Here is a 21952-nt window from a genome sequence, read left to right as displayed (position 1 = left end):
TTGTTTGGCGGGTCCGGGCTGGGGATTCGAACCCACCACCTTAGGTGTACGTGGCTGGTGCCTTAGCCGGTTGAGCTATAGGCGCCGAGCCCTTAGTGCTTTTTCTTTTGAGACAGAGTCTTCCTTTGTCACCCAGGGTAGAGTGCCACAGTATCATCATAGCTCACAGCAACCTCAGACTCCTGAGCTCAAAGGATTCTCTTGCCTCAGGGTCCCAAGTAGCTGGGACTACAGGCGCTTGCCACTTTCTATTTTAGTAGAGATGGGCATCTCATTCTTGCTCAGAAGGGTCTCAAACTCCTGAGCTCAAGTGATCCTCGCACCTTGGCCTCCCAGAGGGCGAGGATTACAGGCATGCACCACCATGCCCAGCCTCTCTCTTAGTTAGTACTGGCTGCAAGAAAACTTAAAATGATATGTTAGTTTGACTTTATTTCTATTCATTTTCTTCCTTTCATTTCCTCTTTCCTTTCTCTCCCTCCCTCCCTCCCTTCCTTCCTTCCTTCCTTCTCTTTCTCTTTCTTTTCTTTCCCCTCCCTCCCTCCCTTTATCATTTATAAGGACAAGTGGGGGGTGGTAGGGTGGGCCAAATCCAGCCACTGCCTAATTTTGTATGGCCAGGAGCTAAGAATGAGTTTTACATTTTTTAAGTGGTTGAAAAAAGTCAAAAGAGAAAAAAATATTTCACAACATGTAGAAATTATATAACATTCAAGTTGCAGTTCTATAGACAGTTTTCTTTGCAGTGCCGGGTCATTTATGTATCATTTATGACTGCTTTGTCCCTACATGCAGTGGCACAGTTGAATAGTTGTTCTTGTTGATGAAGCTGAAAATATAGACTATTTGGCTTTTTACAGAAAAAGTTTACTAACCCCAGGTCTTTTTTTTTTCCAGTTTTTGGCCAGGGCTGGTTTTAAACCCGCCACCTCCAGCATATGGGGCCAGCGCCCTACCCCTTTCAGCCACAGGCACCACCCTGACCCCAGGTCTTAACTCTCAGTATCTCACAGCCCAAGAACTCCAGACTCAGACATCCCAGAATCAGTAGTCCTGGGGTTCTGGGACCTTAGAATACCCAATATCTAGAAACCCAAGAATCTCAAGTTTATGGATATATGTAATTCTGTATAATTCTACAACCTTAACACTCCCAACCTTCTGCCTTAGAGCTTGGGTTCAAATCACAGCTCCCCATTTGACTGTGTGACCTTACACAATTTCTACACCTCACTGTGCCTCAGTCTCCTCATCTGTACATGAGGCTGATAAGCTCCCACTTCCAGGTCTCTGGTCAATATGAAATGGGTTAATATTTGTAAAGTGCTCATAGGGTGCTAGGTGTGGAGATAAGGGTTTGCTTAATCAATAGATGTCAAAGTCTTAGGAATTTTGACCTCAGCTGTAGGAAAGCCCTGAGGACAATTCAGCTTTCTCTCCAAAAGAAGCTCTGGAACTCTGCAGCTGCTCTTCCCCTGAACGCTCAGGTTTGTCCTGGATGGACCCCTGGGGATTGGAGGAAAGTGAGTTCAGATCCTATGGGGTGTGATGGCAGTGGGGCTCACAGGTCAGGGGCTTCTGGTAGGGCCTTGGGTGCTGGGCTGGGGAGTTTTGGTGGAAGAGCTTTAGGAGCTGCAAGGTAGGATGAAGACCCTAGAGCAGGTGGATCCTACATAGCCACCACCTCCGGGCCAATCCCATCCCTGGGGTGGCATCCAGGTTCTGAGGGCAGCACCCAGGCTGGGTCTCCTGGTGGGGGTTTTGGGAACCCCCTTGCAGGGCTTCAAATTCTTTCTTTGGTCTCTACATTTCTGCCCAATTTAGCCCCACTCGCTACTGAAGCAACCTCTGGAGGACACCTGTTGGGGAACATGAACAAGGCAGAGACAACAATAAAATCATAAAAAATAACAAAAAATGGCTGGGTGTAGAGGCGTGCACCTGTAATCCTAGCACTTTTTATTTATTTATTGTGAGACAGAGTCTCACTGTGTCACTCTTGGTAGAGTGCCATGGTGTCACAGCTCACAGCAACCTCAAACTCTTGGGTTTAAATGATTCTCTTGCTTCACCCTCCCAAGTAGCTGGGAATACAGGCACCCACCACAACGCCCAGCTATTTTTGTTTTTGTAGTTGTCGTTGTTTGGCAGGCCTGGGCCAAGTTCAAACCTGCCATCTCCGGTGTACATGGCCGGCATGTAGCTACTGAGGTACAGGCGCTGAACCAATCCCAGCACTTTGGAAGATCAAAGGTGGGAAGATCACTTGAGGCCAGCAGTTTGAGGCTAGCATGAGCCAAGAATGAGATCTCGTCTCTACAAAAAACCATAAAAAGTGGGCTGGGTGCAGTGGCTCACACCTGTAATCCTAATACTCTGGGAGGCTGAGGTAGGTGAATCCCTTGAGCTCAGTTCAAGACTAGCCTGAGTGGCAGGGTGCACTCTAGGAGCCCAAGGCAGGTGGATTGCCTGAGCTCAGGAGTTCGAGACCAGCCTGAGGAAGAGTGAGACCCCTCTACCAAAAATAGGAAAAAAACTAGCTGGGCATTGTGGTGGGCACCTGTAGTCCCAGCTACTTGGGAGGCTAAGCCCAGAGCAGCTCTTGAGCCCAAGAGTTTGAAGTTGCTTGAGCTGAGCACAGTGGCTCACACCTATAGTCCTAGCACTTTGGGAGACCGAAGTGGGTGGATTACTCTGAGCTCACAGGTTCAAGACCAGGCTGAGCCAGAGTGAGACCTCATCTCTAAAAATAGCCAGACATTGTGGCAGGCGCCTGTGGTCCCAGCTACTCAGGAGGCTGAGGCAAGAGAATCGCTTGAGCCCAAGAGTTGGAGGTTGCTGTGAGCTATGACACCATGGCACTCTACCGAGGGTGACAAAGTAAGACTCTGTCTCAAAAAAAAAAGTTTGAGGTTGTTGTGAGCTATTATGATACCACCGCACTCTACCCAAGGCAACAGAGTGAAACTCTGTCACAAACAACTAGCCAGAGCAAGAGATACATCTGTATTAAAACCAGAAAATATTAGCTGGTTATTGTGGCAGGTACTTATAGTCCCACCTAATCTCTCAGAGGCCTCGTCTGAGCCCCTCATAGTATGACTGATGCCCATCCCCGAATCTGGCCACCTGTTTCTCTGCTGGACCTAGAGCAGGGTGAGGACCTGCCTGCAGTGATCACCACTGTATCCCGAATACCCACAGGCCCTGAGGGCTGTAAGCTCATTTCCCCCTACATTTTAAGTGTCTCTACCATCTATGGGCCTGCATGTATGGTTGTTCATCCTGGGGATAGCAGCTGCTCAAGCATCCTTGCCCCAGGCAGAGCCTGTCTCCCTCCTCTGCCTGCCCTTCAAGGCTTCCTACCATAGCCAATCCTTGCCTCATTTTGGAGTATGAGGGAGAAGAACCCGGCATACATTAGCTTCTCAATAAACAAGCTGCTTCAAGAATGCCTAAGGAAGGCGACATGGGACATACAAAGGTGCCCACCCAGGGTAGGACACTGGGGATTGTGCCAAGACTGCATATGCAGGGTCTGGGAGTGGCAGGGGCCATAGGGTTCTGTGTTTAGGTCCTAGGGACTCCTCCTTGGGGCTTGGGGCACTGCTCAGGGGTCAGGTACATGCCATTTGTGACTGAACATTGACTTGTGGAGTCCTGCATACCTTGTCATCCTTCACAGGTGGCATGTGGCACACTCAGGTCTGGATCCAGCCCTGAGGAACAGGGGTCTGGGGATCCAGGAGCACAGGGGAGAGTTGGGAGCTGATCTACCTTAGCAAACCTATTTATGGCAGAAAAACTAAGAAAACCGGTGGAGTATCCATAGTCTGGAAGTGGATGAGGTGGAATTAGAGCAAAATTTAGCTCAGGTCTCAAATAACCATACTTACAACTGGGTGCAGTGGTTCATACCTGTAATTTGGGAGGCAGAGGCAGAAGGATCTCCTGAGCTCAGGAGTTGGAGACCAGCCTGAGGAAGAGGGAGACTTGTTTCTACTAAAAATAGAAAAATTAGCCCAGCATTGTGGTGGGTGCCTGTAGTCTCAGCTACTCTGGAGGCTGAAGCAAGAGGATCTCTTGAGCCCAAGAGTTTGAGGTTGTTGTAAGCTATGATGCGACAGCATTCTACCCAGGGCACAGAGTGAGTCTCTCTCTCTCTCTCACACACATACAAAAGAACAAAAAACGTTCTTTCTAGCTCTGTGCCCCTAGGTCATTGAGTAGGGCGCCAGCCACATACACTAAAGCTGGTGGGTTGGAGCCCGGCCCAAGCCTGCTAAAGCAACGACAGGGTGGTGCCTAGGGATCAGTGAGTTTGGCGCCAACTCCATATACCAAGGGTGGCGGTTTCAAACCCGGCCCCGGCCAAACTGCAACAACAACAACAACAACAAAAATAGCAGGGCATTGTGGTGGACGCCTATAGTCCCAGCTACTCGGGAGGCTGAGGCAAGAGAATCGCCTAAGCCCAAGAGCTGGAGGATGCTGTGAGCTGCAACGCCACAGCACTCTACCGAGGGTGACAAAGTAAGACTCCGTCTCTAAAACAAAACAAAACAAACAATGACAATTGCAACCAAAAAATAGCAGGGTGTTGTGGCGGGCTCCTGTAGTCCCAGCTATTCGGGAGACTGAGGCAAGAGAATCGCTTAAGCCCAAGAGTTTGAGGTTTCTGTGAGCTGTGCACGCCACCGCACTCTACCGACGGTGACATAGTGAGACTCTGTCTCAAACAAAAACAACAACGAAAGTACTTTCCTCTGAAATATGCACCAAGCGCTCAATAAACACCCCTGCTGAGCAGCGCTGTGCTAACGCTATAGCAGCAGGAGGCGGGGCGCCACCTGTGAAGTGCGGGATAGACTGAGTGGCGCTACGGGAAACACGTTTTCGCTGTACCCAGAGCTGGGGGGCAGTGAAACTCTATGACATCAAGGGCGCTGTGACATCATGGAGGCTAAGGGGGCGACAGAGCGCCAAAAGTAGAAAACTAATTAGATAATGAGCGATGGTAACATGCCTTGTACAATTCCAATCTTAGTATATGTGCTGACGATGCGAACACAGTATAAGAGTCCTGGCTCGGCGCCTATAGCTCAACCAGCTAAGGCGCCAGCCACGTACACCTAAGGTGGCGGGTTCAAATCCCCAGCCCGGACCTGCCAAACAACAATGACGGCTGCAACCAAAAAATAGCCCGGCGTTGTGGCGGGCGCCTGTGGTCCCAGCTACTTGGGAGGCGGAGGCAGGAGACTCGCTTGAGCCCAGGAGTTGGAGGTTGCTGTGAGCTGTGATGCCACGGTACTCTACCCAGGGGGACAGCTTGAGGCTCTGTCTCAAAAAAAAAAAAAAAAAAGAGTCCTTACCCAGAGATATTTAAAACTGTCTTGAAATTACTTTATAAATCATCTTGCCACCTCTTATATTCAGAGAAATTTTCTAGAGCTCCATAGGTCTAGATGGTATTTAAGTACCTCTGATCACGTAATATCTTAGCTGCTGACTTAATTACCGCCCAAGCGCAGCCTTGTACCGCAGATCCTTGAGTGAGTCAACGCACAAAATAGCCCGGCCAGACGCAGTGCCCGTCACCGCCCCCCTCGCTCGCGGCCCCGCCGGGTGCTGAGGCTAGGCCTCCGCGGGCGGCCGCCGGCATCCCAGAGTCCCCCGCGGGCGCAGGGGGGCCGCTCCTGCCCAGCGCTGCGGCTCGCTGGCGTCAGCAGAGCCGCGGCCGGACGAGAAGGCGGAAGATGGCGGCGGCGTCGCAGAGTCCGTGAGGAGTGCGGCTGCGGCGAGGACAGCCAATGACGGCGGGGAGGCACCCTCGGGGACCCGCAGTCCGCTAGGGCGCGACGGTGTGCGGCATGTCGGAGCATGCGACGCCCGCAGCTCCGGGGCCCGGGCCCAACGGCGGCGGCGGCCCGGCCCCCGCGCGCGGGCCTCGCACCCCCAACCTGAACCCCAACCCCCTCATCAACGTGCGCGACCGGCTCTTCCACGCGCTTTTCTTCAAGATGGCTGTCACCTACTCAAGGCTTTTCCCGCCCGCCTTCCGCCGTCTCTTCGAGTTCTTCGTGTTGCTCAAGGTGACCGCGGCCCCGACCCCCGACCCTTGACCCCAGCGCCAGACCCAACCCCCAAGTCTGTGACCTCCAACCGCAATCCCTGACCCTGAGGGCACCTAGCCCTCCCTCCCAGGCCTAAAACCGGCCCCACCAATTAGAGACCCTGCACGAAGCCCTCGACCTTTGACTCCTGGGGTGGCCAGAATCCCAGTCTTTAGTCCCAGTCCAACCCTGGGACGTCCGCTCAACTCATTAGTAGCCCCTGGTCCGGGCTCTGGAATCCTCACTCTCTGCTTCTTGTGGTTCCGCCCCATCTCTGGTCTCCTCCCCTGTTTCTCCCACCTCCTGGAAGCTTGGATCTGGGCCCTGACCCCTGAAAGACTTTTTCCCACCCTTTCATCCCTGACTCTGCCTGGAACCCTCATTCCAGAGGATCCCCGCCCCTCCCACCTTGGCCTGTCCTGGCCCTGAACCCAGCCTCAGACAAGTGTCCTGTGTTGGAAATCTGCTTCCCATTCTCCTTTCTTCCTCCTGATGGGAATCTCTCTGTCTTTGGGATTCTACCTGTCCCCACCCTGCTTTTCCCTCGTCTGTGCCTTACAGGGGAATGTGGCTTAGCTGAGGTCACCTCAGTAGAGCTAGGGGCAAAGTTGCAGCTTGTCTTTCTTGGGAAGCTCAGGTTCAGGTCTGATTAAACTCCCTCTGTGCCCAGGACTCAACCAGCATGCCCTGGGCTCTGTCCCATTTCTAGCAGCCACATATGGCACAGATTTCAGCTGTGAGAGACTGGCTTCAGCCTGGGTCAGGTGACAGGAGGGGTTCAGCACCAGCTTCAGCCCCCAGGAAACAAGCTGGTTGGAGCCACAGGGCCTGCTGGGCTCTGGATTTCTGACTCATCAGAGGAAATGAAAAGTGGCTGTTTTTGTTTTCCATGGGGAACCCTAATGTCACAGTGTGGGCTTTTTAGGCCTAATCATAGAAAGGTGGCTGATTCTGGAGGACCAGGCTGGTGAGGCTCTGGGTGTGTACCTGCCTGATACCAGTTGGTCAGGAATGGTCTGCTCTTGTGGGTTCAGTGGAAGGAGCAGGAGTTTGGCTCTCTGACAGATCTGGGTATAGGCCCTGGTTCTGCCACAGCCTCCAGCTGGATGTGTTGGCATGAGGACCTAGGTTCCCCTGACTAGTGCTTACTCCATTCATTTTTCCCACTTCATGGCTCCCACATTCATGCCTCCTCAGAACTGTGTGGTCACCTTAGTAGGCACTTGGGCAGGGCTGTCGGGGATCATTGAATTAGAGATCCTTTATTGGGCTTCCTTGAGTTCACAGATGGCCTGAAATTGTACACATATACTTGTCTGTGGGGTGTGTTTTCCTTGGGATAAACAGTGGCCTGGGTCCAGGAAGGAGCCACTCTGTGCTGGGCCATGTCATTGGAGGTGTGTGCCCTGTGTAAGGCCGAGGCCCCCACAGAGCTCAGCTTCCCTCAAAAGTGTCTCCCTATATTGCCAATGGTGGCTCTGGGCCCACTGCTTCCTGCTTTGGGAAAAGGTCTGTTATTTGGGCCAACCCAGCAGCCTCAGCTCCATTTCTAGGCAGATGCCAATTACATAGGTGGTAGGATGGGGCTAGGCTTCAGCCGAAGGTTGCCCCTTGCAGAGTAAGAGCCCTACCTGTGGGCACAGAATTAGGCCCTGCTGTCTTACTTTTATCTGCAAAGTGCAGGCTGGGACTGCTGATTTCTGAGCCTACTTTGAGTTCCAGAAGGCTTTGTTCCTTTGCTTCCTAGTTGGCTTCTGTGCTGCTCCTGTAGAGGTCAGGGTTCTTCTTTGGCATGCACCCCTCAGATTACTTTTTCCTGCTATGCCTATGCAGCTGATCTCTGGCCTTGGTCTGGCCCAGACCACCTGTCTCACATGCCCCTATCCTGAGTCATTTTAGGAAATGCCCAGCAGTGCCAGATGCTGTGGAGATAGGTGGTGGCTGGGGCTCATGTTTGAGGAGCTCTTAGAAGACCACCTTGCCATCAGTGGCTGCACCTGTTTGGTTGGACTCTAGACCCCAGGCAAACTGACCCTGGCAGTCACTGAGTGGCCCTGATACATGGTGTCTTCCAACCTGGGCAAGGGCGTTCCTCTCTGGCCATTGGTAGTAATGGGGCACTGTAAGGATGGAGGGATCCTAGGGACCTTGCTCTGAATGGGGGTCCCATCACCTTGGCTGTCATTGTGGGATGGGGATAAGAGGAGATGTCCCTGTGTATTTAAGGTAGGAAATATCCCATGTCTAAATGGAGGAGAGCAAGCCAGGCATGGTAGCTCACGCCTGTAATCCTAGCACTCTGGGAGGTTGACACGGGTGGATTACTTGAGCTCAGGAGTTTGAGACCAGCCTGAGCAAGAGCAAGACCTTGTCTTTACTAAAAATAGAAAAAATTATCTGGGCATTGTAGCAGATGCCTGTAGGCCCAGCTACTTGAAAACTGAGGCAAGAGGCTCTCAGGCCCAAAAGTTTGGTTGCTGTGATTTATGATGACACCATGGCACTCAACCTAGGGCAGCAGAGTGAGACTTGTCTGAATAAAATGAAATTAATGGAGAGGAGCCCCAGGTATCGCTGGAACCCTCCTGAAGGTTTTCCTAGCTAGGAAAGGCACCTTCTTTCACTCCCTGGGAAAGAAGGTATGGCCTCTCAGGCTTGTCCATTGGTCATTTATATACCCAGAGATGGACCAGACAGCTTCTTGCCTTCCTGGTCTGTGAAGAGACGGAGAGAAAGGCCTGCCTGGGTGGCAGAGTGTTGGGGTACCCTGGGAATCCAACACAGGGCATCAGGGGAAGCTTAGACAAGGTGGCAGGAACTCAGTCCTCAGCCATTTGAGCAGTTCTCAGGTGGCCCAGAAGTCACCTGTGGTCTCTGGGTCACAGATGAGTGGGCAGACCTGGAGGGAGGGAAGCACCATGGGGTGTGACCAGCAATCTGGGGGAGATCTTAAGGAAGTGAGCAGCTGCTTCCCAATGAAAGGGTGAGGTGTCTGGGTAGTAAGGGTGCTCTGTGTGAGTGGCTGGGGAGCTTGGTGGCAGAAGTGGGCTCTGGGCTAGCTAGGGCATGTGGAAGGGCAGAGAGAGGGGCCTTGTTCAGTGGGGAGAAGTCCTGGGCCTGCTGAGTCAGCTTGGAGCTCCTGGTGGGTTGAGGCCCCCATGCAGGGTGTTGGAGTGGACATTTGGATGGTGTCCAGGGTACAGTGTTTGTGGGACTTGGAGGCCCCCCCCCCACCTGAGTCTGTACACATTTATGTGTAGATACTGGCCACTCACCGTGCCCCATCCCCATAGGACAGGTCATTTTGCACCTATGCTGGGTGTGGCATGTGCCCCTCTAGGCTGAACTACCCCTGCTTGGTGTCTCTAAATGCTGCCTATCTTCTTGGGTGTTATTGGTCTGTGGATGGTTGGAGGCCAGCTGGGGTCTGAGGTTGTAGCAGGAGGCCCTGGCTCTTTCCTCCTGACCATGCTTCTGTTCCTTATCTGTGAATTGGGGCCATGGCAGATGGGTGAGTCCTGCAGAAGTATTGCTCAGCCTCAGGCCAGCTGTTGTCAACACTTTTTATAATGTCTTGGCACGTAGTCCATTGCCATCTCAGGTACAGCTCCTACCCTGGGATGCATAGTGCGGCCCCTGGGCATCCAGTGCCTGTTGCTAGTCCCTGGCTTCATGGCTCCTGTCCCCACATACCACACCAGAGGAAGTACCCAGGCTCTTAAAGAATAACTCAGCGCCTGGGCACAACTGGCCTTCCACGCTGCCTGCCTTGCTCCCTCACGCCCACCTCCCATTTGCAACTCTAGCATTTGTCTTTGCTTAAATTTTATTTATTTTTTTTTTTTTTGAGACAGAGCCTCAAGCTGTCCCCCTGGGTAGAGTGCCGTGGCATTACAGCTCACAGCAACCTCCAACTCCTGGGCTCAAGCGAGTCTCCTGCCTCAGCCTCCCAAGTAGCTGGGACCACAGGCGCCCGCCACAACGCCCGGCTATTTTTTTTTGGTTGCAGCCATCATTGTTGTTTGGCGGGTCCGGGCTGGGGATTCGAACCCGCCACCTTAGGTGTACGTGGCTGGCGCCTTAGCCGGTTGAGCTATAGGCGCCGAGCGCTTAAATTTTATTTTATTTTATTTTTTGAGATAGTGTCACTGTATGGCGTCACAGCTCACTGCAACCTCAGATTCTTGGGCATAAGTGAGTCTCTTGCCTTAGCCCCACCTAGCTGAGACTACAGGCACCCGCCACAACTCCCAGCTATTTTTTTGTTGCAGTTTGGCCAGGACCAGGTTCAAACCTGCCACCGTCAGTATATGGGATGGGTGCCCTACCCACTGAGCCACAGGCGCTGCCCTGTTGTCGTTGTTGTTTTAGCGGACCCCGGCCAGGTTTGAACCCACCAGCCCCAGTGCATATGGCCAGCAGTCCACCCACTGAGCTACAGGCACCTTAAATTTTAGTAGTGCCACTCTATGGCACTTTGGGCGACAATGGCCCAAAACTCAAGTCAGATTGGCTCAAGAAGGGTGATTTTGTGGCTAACTTGGTTGAGGGATCTGAATGGGCTTCTCCAGCTTCAGTTGTGCCTGGATCCAGAACTTAGCAGGATGCTCATATTCAGGGCATCTTGCCATCTGCTACTTCTGTGTCCCCCTCACCCTCTGTGGCCAGGCCAGAAGGGATGAGATTCTTGGCTGACCCAGCCATTGGCCCAATATATATAAGGCTTCAGACTAGGAGGACAGGCCTGCTTGTGGCCTCCATAATCCAGGCTTCTCTGGGCTATGGGTCTGGAGTCTGCTCAGCTCTTTCTCAAAGAGTCTGAGGATTCCATTTGAGTGTACTTGTAGAGGGGTGTGCTGACAGATCACCCAAGTCCTCAGTTGAGCACTACGCAGTTCCCTGACACCTTCCTTCCCAGGGTGGATGCACTGTTGAGTAGTGGAGCAGGACATGGCTTATGCCAGGCTCTGCAGGTAATTTAGCTCTGGGGTGATGATGTGGCCTTTATGCTGGAGCTTCCATGAGAAGCACAACTGTCAAGAGTAGTGGACTTCCCAGAAAAGGGGTGATTGAAAATAGCCCCAAGGGCTGGGCACCTGTGACTCAAGCCGCTAAGGCACTAGCCGCAAACACCTGAGCTGGCGGGTTCGAATCCAGCCTGGGCCCACCAAATAACAATGATGGCTGTAACAAAAAATAGCTGGGCTTTAATAGCAGGTGCCTGTAGTCACAGCTACTTAGGAGGCAGAGGCAGGAGAATCGCTTGAGCCCAGGAGATGGAGGTTGCTGTGAGCTGTGATGCCACGGCACTCTATGCAGAGCAACAGCTAAGGCTCTGTCTCAAAAAAATAAAGAGAGAAAATAGCCCCAAGGAGAAGATCTACCTGTGGCCTACTCCATGACATGCCCACAGAGTGGCCAGATACTGAGACTGGATCACTCTCTGGGGTGGGGGTTGTCCTGGGCACTGCAGGGTGTTGAGCAATATCCCTGGCTTCCCTCCACCCATCACACACACAACCACAAATCATGATAGTATTGTCAAATGCACTGGTGGCAGAAATGCTGGGTGGATGACTGCTGACCCATTGCAGGGACTAGGAAACTGCCTCAGAGGCAGAACAGCCTGGCTTTAGGCACCTCACTTTAGCCCATGGAAGGTCAGTTCTGTTCTGACAGCAGTAGTTGGCCCTGCCAGGCCTGGGAGGTACTTAGCTAGGTGAGGGAAGCTATTTTTAGCTGGTGAGATCAGGGGATCCCTGAGGGCACAGCAAAACATGAGGCTGGAGACTTCTGGGTGGGTTGTGGGGTGGCTGCACATGGGCAGTGGGCCCAGCAGGCAGCCTGGGGAAGCAGCACCTAGACTGACCTTGCAGGATGGAGCCTCTTGGTAGTTTCCTATGTTCTACTCAGCCTGAGTCCAACTCGGTCTCTTCCTGGGTAGGGGGTCCTGCAGGCACCTGGGAGGGCCCTAGCCCTTGAGCCTCATCCTGGCTCACCCCCAAAAGACCCAGGGCCATTACAGGGCATGTCTAAGCCCTGCCATTGATGGTAGAAGTTTTCCTGGGCTAGGAGGGGTTCTTCAACCCCATCGGCCTCCTGGGTTTTTCTTCTACTGCCCCTGCTGGGCCCTGGGCACAGGCTGCAGTGAGTCTTGGGGCTCCCCACTGACCACTGCCATCCTCCAGGCACTGTTCGTGCTCTTTGTCCTGGCCTACATCCACATCGTCTTCTCTCGCTCACCCATCAACTGCCTGGAGCATGTGCGGGACAAGTGGCCACGTGAAGGTATCCTACGTGTGGAGGTGCAGCACAACTCGAGCCGTGCGCCCGTCTTCCTGCAGTTCTGTGACGGCAATGGCCGTGGCAGCTTCCCTGGCCTGGCCATGGAGCCAGGCAATGGCCTGGAGCTAGAAGATGAAGAGGAGGAGCTGACCATGGAGATGTTTGGGAACAGCTCCATTAAGGTGAGCCAGAAGAGCCATACAGCAGGCACTCAATAGATGCATGTAACTGAAGAAGTAATCTGCATGTAGGGCATTGGCTGCTTAGAAGTCTCTTTGCCCCTTGCAGGGTGTGGCACGCAGGCAAGCCCATCCCTTGCCTGCTCTGGTTACTGTGGCCTTTTGATGGTCTGGGGACTCCAAAACGAGCTCCTCACCCCATCTATCAGGGTCCTTGGGCAGGGCAAAGGCACTTGTGCTGGAAAGATGTGGGCCTCTGGGGTTTCTCAGCTTTATTGGGGGGGGTGGTATTGGGGACATTGAGGGTAAAAATAGCTGAGAATGAAGCCCAGGGACCAGGAACTGAGAACGCAGGGCCTGTTCCAGTCATCCTGAGATAGCCCAGCTGTGTGTGGAGGTGCTAAGCACCCTGTTGGGTCAATGGGTGGGCCCCATGGCCTGTTGGGAAAAGTTTATGCTTCAGTTGTTGGGTACCTGAAGCCTGCCTGTGCCTTCAAAGCCAACCTCAAGAATTAGCATTTGGTCATTGTCAAGTTCTGGCTGGCCTCAGGGCAGGGACAGGCATGGGTAGGGGTATTGGTGCAACCTTTATCCCACTATTCTGTATTCTGAGGCCGCCTCTTGCCTGGCCAGCACTGCCATCACTCAGCTCCTGTCCCAGCTTAGAGTACAGAACTTTGTCCTGAGATATCCCCATGGTAGGGTGAGTGTGGTGTTAGGGTTTGGGTCCCTGCTGAGGTAGGGGTATATAAAGTTTCCCTTGGCCTGGTCTGTGTTGGTTCAGCGGCCTGCCATCTCTGGAAGTGGTGGATGTCCTGGCAGAGGCTGGGGGTCATTGCACCTTTCAGTCAGCAGGAGAAAGGGGTGTCCGAGGACCACATTCTCCAGGTCAGTCCCACTGACACCCTGGTCCCTGGTTGCCCACAGTTTGAGCTGGACATCGAGCCCAAAGTGTTCAACCCACCGGGCAGCACTGAGGCCCTGAACGACAGCCAGGAGTTCCCCTTTCCCGAGACGCCCACCAAAGGTACATCACTTTGCAGGGCTTCATGCAAGTATGGGGTGCTAAGGCACAGATAATAACCTTGGGAGGTCTCCACTCAGGGTCACAGTCTGCCAGGTAAGAAGAAAGGAACATTAGCTGTGAGCCCTACTAGTTCCATGCACTGCACCAGTCAGGGTACCTTCATACCTCCATCCTCTATCTGTCAGCATGTGAGACTGTGGGGACCCTCTCATAAAGTGGCAAGTTTAGTTTGGGCATGGTAGGTCGTACCTGTAATTCTAGTGCTCTGGGAGGACCAGTCAGGAGGATCATTTGAGCTTGGGAGTTTGAGACCAGGCTGAGCAAGAGTGAGACCTCGTCTCTACTAAAAGAAGAAAAATTAGCCAGGCGTTGTGGAGGGCACCTATAGTCCCAGCTATTCGGGAGGATCACTTAAGCCCAGAGTTTTGAGTTTGCTAGGAGCAACAATGGTACCACTGCCTCTACCCAGGGTGACAAAACAAGATTGTCTCAAAAAAATAAAAAAGGTGGCAGATTTGGGGGATCAGGCCTCTAGCTCTGATCTGTCATACTGAGGGAAAGGGCCCTTAGGGCCTTGTCATCCTGAGCCCTGTGAGTCCCAGCTATGGTGTGCTAGGCCCTCCTGGCTACTCTCATCTGGGCTAATAGGCAGCCATGCCGCCAGCTAGCTCTAGCCAAGGAGCCCCATAGGAGGGGGAGGAGGAACTTGGCCAAGTGTCCCTGTGGTGGGGTTCCCAGCACTGCCTGGGAGGCTCAGGGTCCTTACTTATTGCCTGGCTAAGGGCTGACTGCCTGCCCTGCCCTCAGTGTGGCCGCAGGATGAGTACATTGTGGAATACTCGCTAGAATATGGTTTCCTGCGGCTGTCACAGGCCACAAGACAACGCCTGAGCATCCCAGTCATGGTGGTCACCCTGGGTGAGTCTGACCGCCTTATTGGGAGCTAAGTGCAGCCAGGCCTCTCCCACTTGTGTGGGTGTGGGTTGGTCTGGGGTAGGGGTCTTCTGCGGGGCTTCTTGGGGTTTGACAGGAGGACCTGCCAACCAGTATAGGCCCATCTGGGCCTGAGGTTGGTACAGGGCCCAGGGTTGGCCTGGGCAAGGCCCCATTAGGCCCCCAGCCCCCTGATCCAACAACCTGCAGACCCCACACGGGACCAGTGCTTTGGGGACCGCTTCAGCCGCCTGCTTCTGGATGAGTTCCTAGGCTACGACGACATCCTCATGTCCAGTGTGAAGGGCCTGGCTGAGAATGAGGAGAATAAGGGTAGGGCCCTGGCAGCCTGGGCTGGGGGTGGGGGCCACATGGCTGGACTATTGGGCTGCTCACTGCTGCTACTGCCCCCTACCCCACCTGCCCACAGGCTTCCTGCGGAACGTGGTATCCGGTGAGCACTACCGCTTTGTCAGCATGTGGATGGCTCGCACATCCTACTTGGCAGCCTTTGTCATCATGGTCATCTTTGTGAGTGTGGCATCTGGGGCTTAAGGGGCGGGGGCTGCACTAGGGGTAGGCTGCTTCTGGGTGGGCCTGGCCAGGGCATCCCCAGCCTCATGTTCTCTCCCTACAGACTCTGAGTGTGTCCATGCTGCTGCGCTATTCCCACCACCAGATCTTTGTCTTCATTGGTGAGTGTCCCACTGGCTATGGGGACGGGGTGGGCACTACCCAGGCCCTCACCGGGCGCCCGCGCCCTGTGTCCGCAGTGGACCTGCTGCAGATGCTGGAGATGAACATGGCCATCGCCTTCCCTGCAGCACCCCTGCTGACCGTCATCCTGGCCCTCGTCGGTGAGGACCCTGCCCGCCGCCCCCGCCCCACGCCCTGCCCTGCCCGCTCCAACCCGGCGCCGCCTCTCCCCGCAGGGATGGAGGCCATCATGTCTGAGTTCTTCAATGACACCACCACAGCCTTCTACATCATCCTCATTGTGTGGCTGGCTGACCAGTACGATGCTATCTGCTGCCACACCAACACCAGCAAGAGGCACTGGCTGCGGTAAGCAGTTGGGTCAGAGGTGGGGGAGGGGTACTTGTAGGGAAGGAAATAGGGGGCACAGCCATGGGAGGAAAAGGGCCTGTGAGGGAGCAGTAGAGGTTGGAGTCATGGGGGTCCATGTAGGGGGCCAGGGGACCAGTGAGTGGGAGTAGGGCTCGTGTAGGGGTGTGTCTGAGGGAGCAGGCTGTGGAGTAGGCCATGAGGAGGGTGGGGCCACCTTAGGGGTAGTTAGCTTATGGGATCAGGTCCATATAGGGGGTAGGGGTGGAGCCAGCTCTGGGGCCAGGACTGCAGGTGAGGGTCCTCTGGGTCTTTGGAGGAGGATTGGTCCTTGTCCTCCTCTCATGCCCTGGGCCGGCACACCTGCCCACCCCCACCCCCACCCCCCCAGGTTCTTCTACCTGTATCACTTCGCTTTCTATGCCTACCACTATCGCTTCAATGGGCAGTACAGCAGCCTGGCTCTGGTCACTTCCTGGCTCTTCATCCAGGTGAGGCCTGGGTGGCAAGCAGGACTATGCATCCTGTCCCTGAGACCCAGCCAAGTCGTCTGCCCACTGCAGAGCAGGGTGGATGGAGGTCAGCGAGGTCAGGCTGCATCCTAGAGCAAAAGAGGAAGCCCTCTGGGGTGGACCAAGCCTGGGTGGAGGGCAGGGCAGGTTGCTGGATTCCATTCTCTACTGTGGTCCCTGTGGCTGGGGGGGTTGTGGGTGGGCATGGCCTGTGGCCTAACTTCACTGCTACCTTCCCCCTTAGCATTCTATGATCTACTTCTTCCACCACTATGAGTTGCCGGCCATCCTGCAGCAGATTCGTATCCAGGAGATGCTGCTGCAGACCCCACCCCTGGGCCCCGGGACTCCCACAGCACTGCCTGATGACCTCAACAACAATTTGGGCACCCCAGCCACTGCTCCTGACTCTACTGGCCAGCCCCCTGCCCTGGGCCCTGGCTCTCAGGATGCTGGCAGGAGTCCTGGGCCTGTGGCCACAGCATCCAGCTCCCTGGTGGCAGCAGCAGCTTCAGTGGCTGCTGCAACTGGTGGTGACCTGGGCTGGATGGCAGAGACAGCTGCCATCATCACAGACGCTTCCTTCCTGTCCGGCCTGAGCGCCTCCCTCCTGGAGCAGCAGCCAGCCAGCCCCCTGGGCTCTAGTGGGGGCCTCCCCCACATCCCCCAGGACAGTGTCCCATACAGTGACTCCTTGGCACCTGACACAGCACCCCCAGTGGCTACAGTGAGTAGGCCCAGCCCTGTGTCCATGGCCCCAGTGGACACAACCTCAGAGGTTGGGTCCTGAGCTACCACTGGCAGCTGAGCCGCCTCTGTCCCTGGCTGTCCTCAGCTGGCTGGGTGTGACCTGGCCAGGGCTCTCCCTCTTCCTTTGGGACTGCCCAGCCTGTTTTGGTTGGTTTCAGGGTTTTATCAGGTTTGCCTGGGAGGTGGGGTCTGGCCCGGGGCTTGTCCCTGTCAGTGAGCTGTGTTTGTGGTGACCAGTGAGGAGAGAGGGTGAGAACGTCACAGAAGGTTCTAGAAGGGCCCTAATGAACAGTCTGGAGCAAACAGTCGTGAGGGCAGAGCCAGGTACCAATAGTGCAGGTCTGTGAGTGAGGTAGAGGAGGGTGAGGCAGGATGGGCTGGGCAACATGACCTCTTGCTGTCCCAGCCTTTGGACTTGGCTGGCATTCTGGCTCTGCCTGGTGCTTTTGTGCAGTGCCTTTTCCATGCCAGTCTCCCCCACCCCTGCCACAACGTGCACACCAGGCCTGGGCTTGGGGTCCCTGGGAAAGCAGAGCTTGTGCCTCGGGCACAGGGACATAGGGTGCAGGCACCAACATCAGTGGCAAGGACCGGAGTCAGGGTCAGCCCTGCTCAGGGTGGGAGTGGGCCAGGTGGCCAAACCAATCAATCGGTAAAGACTGCAAAGGCGAGCTCATTCCATTCTATTTAATTGAAGTGTACAGAATTGTGTTTGTATATAGAATAAACTGTCGACAGTGGCCCAGCCTGAGTTTCTGTGTGTGCCCAGGAACAGAGAGGCCCAAGTCTTGGCCTCTATTCCTTATTCCCCCAAGGGCCCAAATAGGAAGGGGCTTCCCCTGGGGCTGCTCTGGCTGGTAGCAGGCGCAATGGTCGGTGCTGGGCACTGTCCCTGAGCTGGGCCAGGAGGTCACCTCGCCGTATCAGGGCCTGGCGGAGCCGCTCCCGCACACCCTCGATGTGTTGCTCCAGCTTCTGCAGCTCGTTGGGCTGTGGTGGGCCTTGAGCCAATACTGAGGGTGTGCGGCCATTGGAGCACAGCCACATGGGGCCCTCTGGTGTCCTAGTCTCTACAGCTGTGTTCTCTGGGGTTGCAGCTGCAGGGGGCTCCAGCAGGAAGCGTACTCGACGCTCCTTGCCTATGGCCTGGCACACTTGTTTACAGGCCCCAGAGCCCTCTTGAGCTGTCGATGTGTCCTGCCTCTCTTGTTCCTCAAGGCCACTAGAGAACAGTATAGGAGTGGGCATTATCCCACAATGGCAGCTGTACCTGGCTCTGTCTGGGAAGGGAGGTTGACCAGTAGGCACCACCGTGGAGCCAAAGTGTCAACAGAGCTGGTGGGCTGGGAAAGAGCTCAGGTTTGTGAAGGGACCCTTCTTTCAGGGCAGGTGTCAGAGGAGTTCTATGGGAGGTGATGCTTTGGAAAGGGGAGGCAGAACACTGCTTACCTTGTCTCAGGCCTGGGACTCTCCTGTGCATCTGGTGGCTCTGGGTTGAGGGCGTGGTGGATTTTCTAGGACACCAGACAGACTCATTGATTGCCAGGTTAGGGTGATGTGGATAGGCAAGCCAGCTTCCTGCCCACATCAGCCCTCACCTGGCTGGTATGCAGCCAGTACTGCAGCTTGTTGCCCCTACGGATTCGTGGCAGTGCCAGGCGGTAGAAGACATGCTCACCCAGCGAGCTGAGCAGAGCACTGCTGAGGCCCAGACAGAGCAGCACAAAGAGTCCCGAGAAGTGGTAGATGCCCATCTGGAGGGTCTGGGGAAGACACAGGCAAGAACCCCACACACACACAATCGCATGATGGTAGACTCTTGGGGAGCCTGGGACTGTGGAGGACAGACGGGGCCAGAGAGAGGACACTGGGGCTATGGAGCCAAGTTGGGAAGCAAGAGCTCCATAGCGGAACATGAGACTTCATGGAGGAGGGGACACCAGAACTGAGGTTTTATAGGACTAAGAAGGGTGCAAAAATATGAGACAAATGCACATCTTAGGAATGAGAAGAGGGTTGACCACCTTAGACAAGGCTCAGGGTTCCCCCACCCAGTGTTCCAGGTCCTGCCTCACCTCTGTAACAGCAAAGACCCGCTTCCCACAAGGCACCATCTTATACCACTTATCATGGAGCAAGTCGATGAAGCCTGAGGACTTGTAGCGGCTGATGAACTCTGACAGGTTGGAGGTGAGCGGCGAGTTCCTGGGCAGTCCAATGCCATAGCCTGAGGGAGGCCGGGGACCTAGTGGGGCTTGGGTGACACAGCACCAGGGGAGTTCCGCCCACATGCATCCCGTCTCTCTCTAGCGCTCGTCTTCGAGGCCCCCAGAGACCTCCCTGCCCCTCACCCTCGATGGCAAAGGGCTTGCCCACAGTCAGGAGTTTGCAGTCAGTGTCGATAGAGACTTCGTAGTCCAGAAGCGACTTGTCCATGATGAAGGCATTGAGCTTTGGGGGGTCGCTCCTGCAGGCATCAGGGTTGGGTCAGCTGCTGCACCATGCCTCCCCTGCGCCATCCCGCCATCCCACCAAGTGCCATCCCAGGGCTCCCATGCCCCAAGCCTCACGTGAGCATGGCAACACCTAGAGGTGTAGTGGGTGCACTGTGATGCCGCATGTGTCCGTGCATCTCAGGGAAGCTCTTCTTGATGTATGCCTCAGCACTGCTCTCCCACACTGTGCCAAAGCGGAAGCCCTGTGACGGGTGGTGCAGCTGTGCGGGAGACCAGGTCAGCCTCTCAATCCCCTCCAAATAGCCGACAGACCCCCAGCCCCACAACCCAGCCATGACATGACAACCAAATGTCCCTAGATATGGCCGAGGGTCCCCAGACGGAGGGGCAGATAACACCCAGATTGAGACACCCCCCCCCGTTCTGTTTTTGTTTTTTGAGATAGTCTCACTCTGTTTCCTAGCTCACAGCAACCTCAAACTTTGGGGCTCAAGAGCTCCTTTTGCCTCAGCCTCCAGAGTAGCTGGGACTACAGGCACCTGCCACAACCCTGGCTAGTTTCTCTATTTTTAGTAGAAAAGGGGTCTTGCTCTTGCTCAGGCTGGTCTCGAACTCCTAAACTCAAGTCATCCACCCACCCTGGCCTCTCAGAATGCTGGGGTTACAGATATGAAGCCACTGCACAGACCAAGACCCCCTGTTCTAAACACCTACACATCCATCTCCACTGGACCTTGCCTTGACTTCCCCAGCACTGCCTCCACTTCTGCCTCCCACAGGAGCCTCACACTCAGCATGCCCAAGATTCCACTCCCCATCTGTCCCCTTTATCTTCTCCCAACCCATCTCTCTCTTTCATGCCTACACTCTGTCCGTGAGCACACCTTGGTGGTTCCATATTCAGAACACCCAGAAGGGCCCACTGGACCCCACCCCACATTCCACCCAGGTAGGACCTAGCATCCGTTCCATCAGCCATGGGCTCCCAGTAGCTGCAAGAAGATGCCTGTGCAAACATCAAATGAGCAAATGGATCTTGCTGCTCAAATCACTCCATCCAATGGCTCCTGATAGGGACCTGCACCTGCCAAGGCCAAACCTGAATGGATGGAGCACACAGACTAGAACACTCCACATGATGGGAATGCTCCTATCTGTCCTGTCACACACAGCATTTGAGCACTTCATATTTAGTGCACATCAGACAGCACAGTGTCCAGATTGTATTGCAAGCTTATTGGGGACACCAGGGTCCAGCAGAACAGGCCAGATGCCCCCAGGGGAAACAACCAGCTAGATACAAATGGTGGGGGACATGAGCTGGAAAACCCAATTTGTCCAACAAACTTTGCAAGGGCAAAAATTAAAGGGGTGAAGGGGAAAACCAGAGATTCAAAGTAAGGTGAGGGAGTGCCACCCTATGCAAGGCCTGGACATTAAAGGATCCAAATTCAAATAAACCATGAAGGCTCAGCACCTGTAGCTCAGTGGTTAGGGTGCCAGCCACATACACCGAGGCAGGCAGGTTCAAACCCAGCCCAATGACAACTGCAACAAAAAGAATAGCCAGGCATTGTGGCGAGCGCCTGTAGTTCAGCTGAGGCAAGAGAATCGCTTGAAGAGTTTTGAGGTTACTGTGAGCTGAGAGCCATGGCCCCCTACCAAGGGCGATATAGTGAGACTCTCTCAAAAACAAACAAAAAATGTGAAAAAAAGTTGGGAAATCAGGAGCTTGGTTGATTATGTTAAGGTCTCTAAAATGTTTACCACTGATGTGGAATAGAGCCTGGGTTGGGGGTGCAGTGTTCAGGGGGTGCCTGGATGAAACCAACAGAGGAGCCAAAGGGTTTATGGGTGTTCATTGTTCCTTACATGAAAATATTCAAAATTTTTCATTGGAAATAAAATATATAGGTCAGGTTACACCCCTGCTCTGTCCAGGACCCTACATGGCTCCCACCTCCCTCAAGGTTAAAGCCCAAGTCCTCCTGGGGGCCACCAGGCCTTGCATGACCAGTCCTGTCCCCTCCTTCCTCTCTTCTCTCTCTCCCCCACTCCTCACTCTGCTGCACCCACAAGGGACTTCTTGCTGTGCCTCCAACAAATCAGAACAGGTCCTGCCCCAAGGCCTTTGCACAGTCTATGCCCACTACCTAGAACACTGTTCTCTGATATCTACATTATTTTTTTTTCCAGACAGAGTCACACTATGTCGCCCTGGGTAGAGTACCATGGCATCACAGCAACTTCAAACTCTTGGGCTCAAGTGATTCTCTTGCCTTAGCCTCCCAAGTAGCTGGGACTACAGGTACCCGCTGCAATACCTGGCTATTTTTTTGTTGCAGTTGTTTAGCTGGCCCGGGCAGGTTCAAACCTGCCACCCTCAGTCTTTGTGGCTAGTGCAGTAACTACTCTGCTACAGGCGCTGAGCCCTGATATCTACATTAAAGTCCCTCAATGCCACCCCACTCACAGGTCTCCCTGGCCCTACCCTTGAGAAACTGTCCCTCTCCAGCACACTGCTCACATGTCCACTCCTTCCTATTTTTCTATCTAGCACTTTTCCTGTCTCATATATATATATATATATATATATTTTTTTTTTTTTTTTTTTTTTTTTTTTTGAGACAGA

At 54.3% G+C, this 21952-nt stretch overlaps 2 protein-coding genes across 5 annotated transcripts in view; one reads left to right on the top strand and one right to left on the bottom strand.

The window, feature by feature from the left end:
- Nucleotides 1–5692: 5692 nt before the first annotated feature.
- On the top strand, nt 5693–17604 carry TMEM259 (transmembrane protein 259). Of its 4 annotated transcripts, none has more exons than XM_012804468.2 (11): nt 5693–6092; nt 12302–12580; nt 13505–13604; nt 14412–14522; nt 14748–14870; nt 14968–15068; nt 15175–15232; nt 15362–15394; nt 15470–15602; nt 15994–16093; nt 16359–17604. In XM_012804468.2, the coding sequence occupies exons 1-11, from the start codon at nt 5871–5873 to the stop codon at nt 16902–16904; spliced, it is 1806 nt and encodes a 601-aa protein (XP_012659922.1). In that variant the 5' UTR covers nt 5693–5870; the 3' UTR covers nt 16905–17604. The 4 variants fall into 4 exon arrangements, with proteins under 4 accessions (XP_012659922.1, XP_023368278.1, XP_023368279.1 ...); XM_003788685.3 differs by having other exon boundaries at nt 5725–6092; nt 15311–15394; nt 16359–16904; XM_023512510.1 differs by having other exon boundaries at nt 15175–15394.
- A 29-nt stretch (nt 17605–17633) lies between these two features.
- Nucleotides 17634–21952, bottom strand: part of GRIN3B (glutamate ionotropic receptor NMDA type subunit 3B) — a 9311-nt gene continuing 4992 nt past the window's right edge. Inside the window, exons 4-9 of the mRNA XM_003788684.3 lie at nt 19435–19580; nt 19216–19331; nt 18940–19091; nt 18463–18627; nt 18314–18378; nt 17634–18086 (exon numbers count right to left, since the gene is read on the bottom strand). Of these exons, the coding sequence (XP_003788732.1) occupies nt 17660–18086; nt 18314–18378; nt 18463–18627; nt 18940–19091; nt 19216–19331; nt 19435–19580 (1071 nt within the window). The 3' untranslated portion in view covers nt 17634–17659. The remainder of the gene's footprint in view (nt 18087–18313; nt 18379–18462; nt 18628–18939; nt 19092–19215; nt 19332–19434; nt 19581–21952) is intronic.

This window comes from Otolemur garnettii, unplaced genomic scaffold (assembly GCF_000181295.1).
Source record: "Otolemur garnettii isolate 467f Iridium unplaced genomic scaffold, OtoGar3 scaffold00029, whole genome shotgun sequence".
Taxonomy (NCBI): Eukaryota; Metazoa; Chordata; class Mammalia; order Primates; family Galagidae; genus Otolemur; species Otolemur garnettii.
The sequence above is the reverse complement of the archived record's forward strand: the minus strand, read 5'-3'. Positions and strand labels throughout refer to the sequence as shown.

Bases quoted from the DNA above. Each gene is read 5' to 3' on its own strand.
- TMEM259 (XM_023512510.1), top strand. From the start codon at position 5,871: ATGTCGGAGCATGCGACGCCCGCAGCTCCGGGGCCCGGGCCCAACGGC. The intron at 15,069-15,174 runs GTGAGTGTGGCA...CTCTCCCTACAG, and splicing joins TTGTCATCATGGTCATCTTT to ACTCTGAGTGTGTCCATGCT. The intron at 15,395-15,469 runs GTGAGGACCCTG...CTCTCCCCGCAG, and splicing joins CGTCATCCTGGCCCTCGTCG to GGATGGAGGCCATCATGTCT.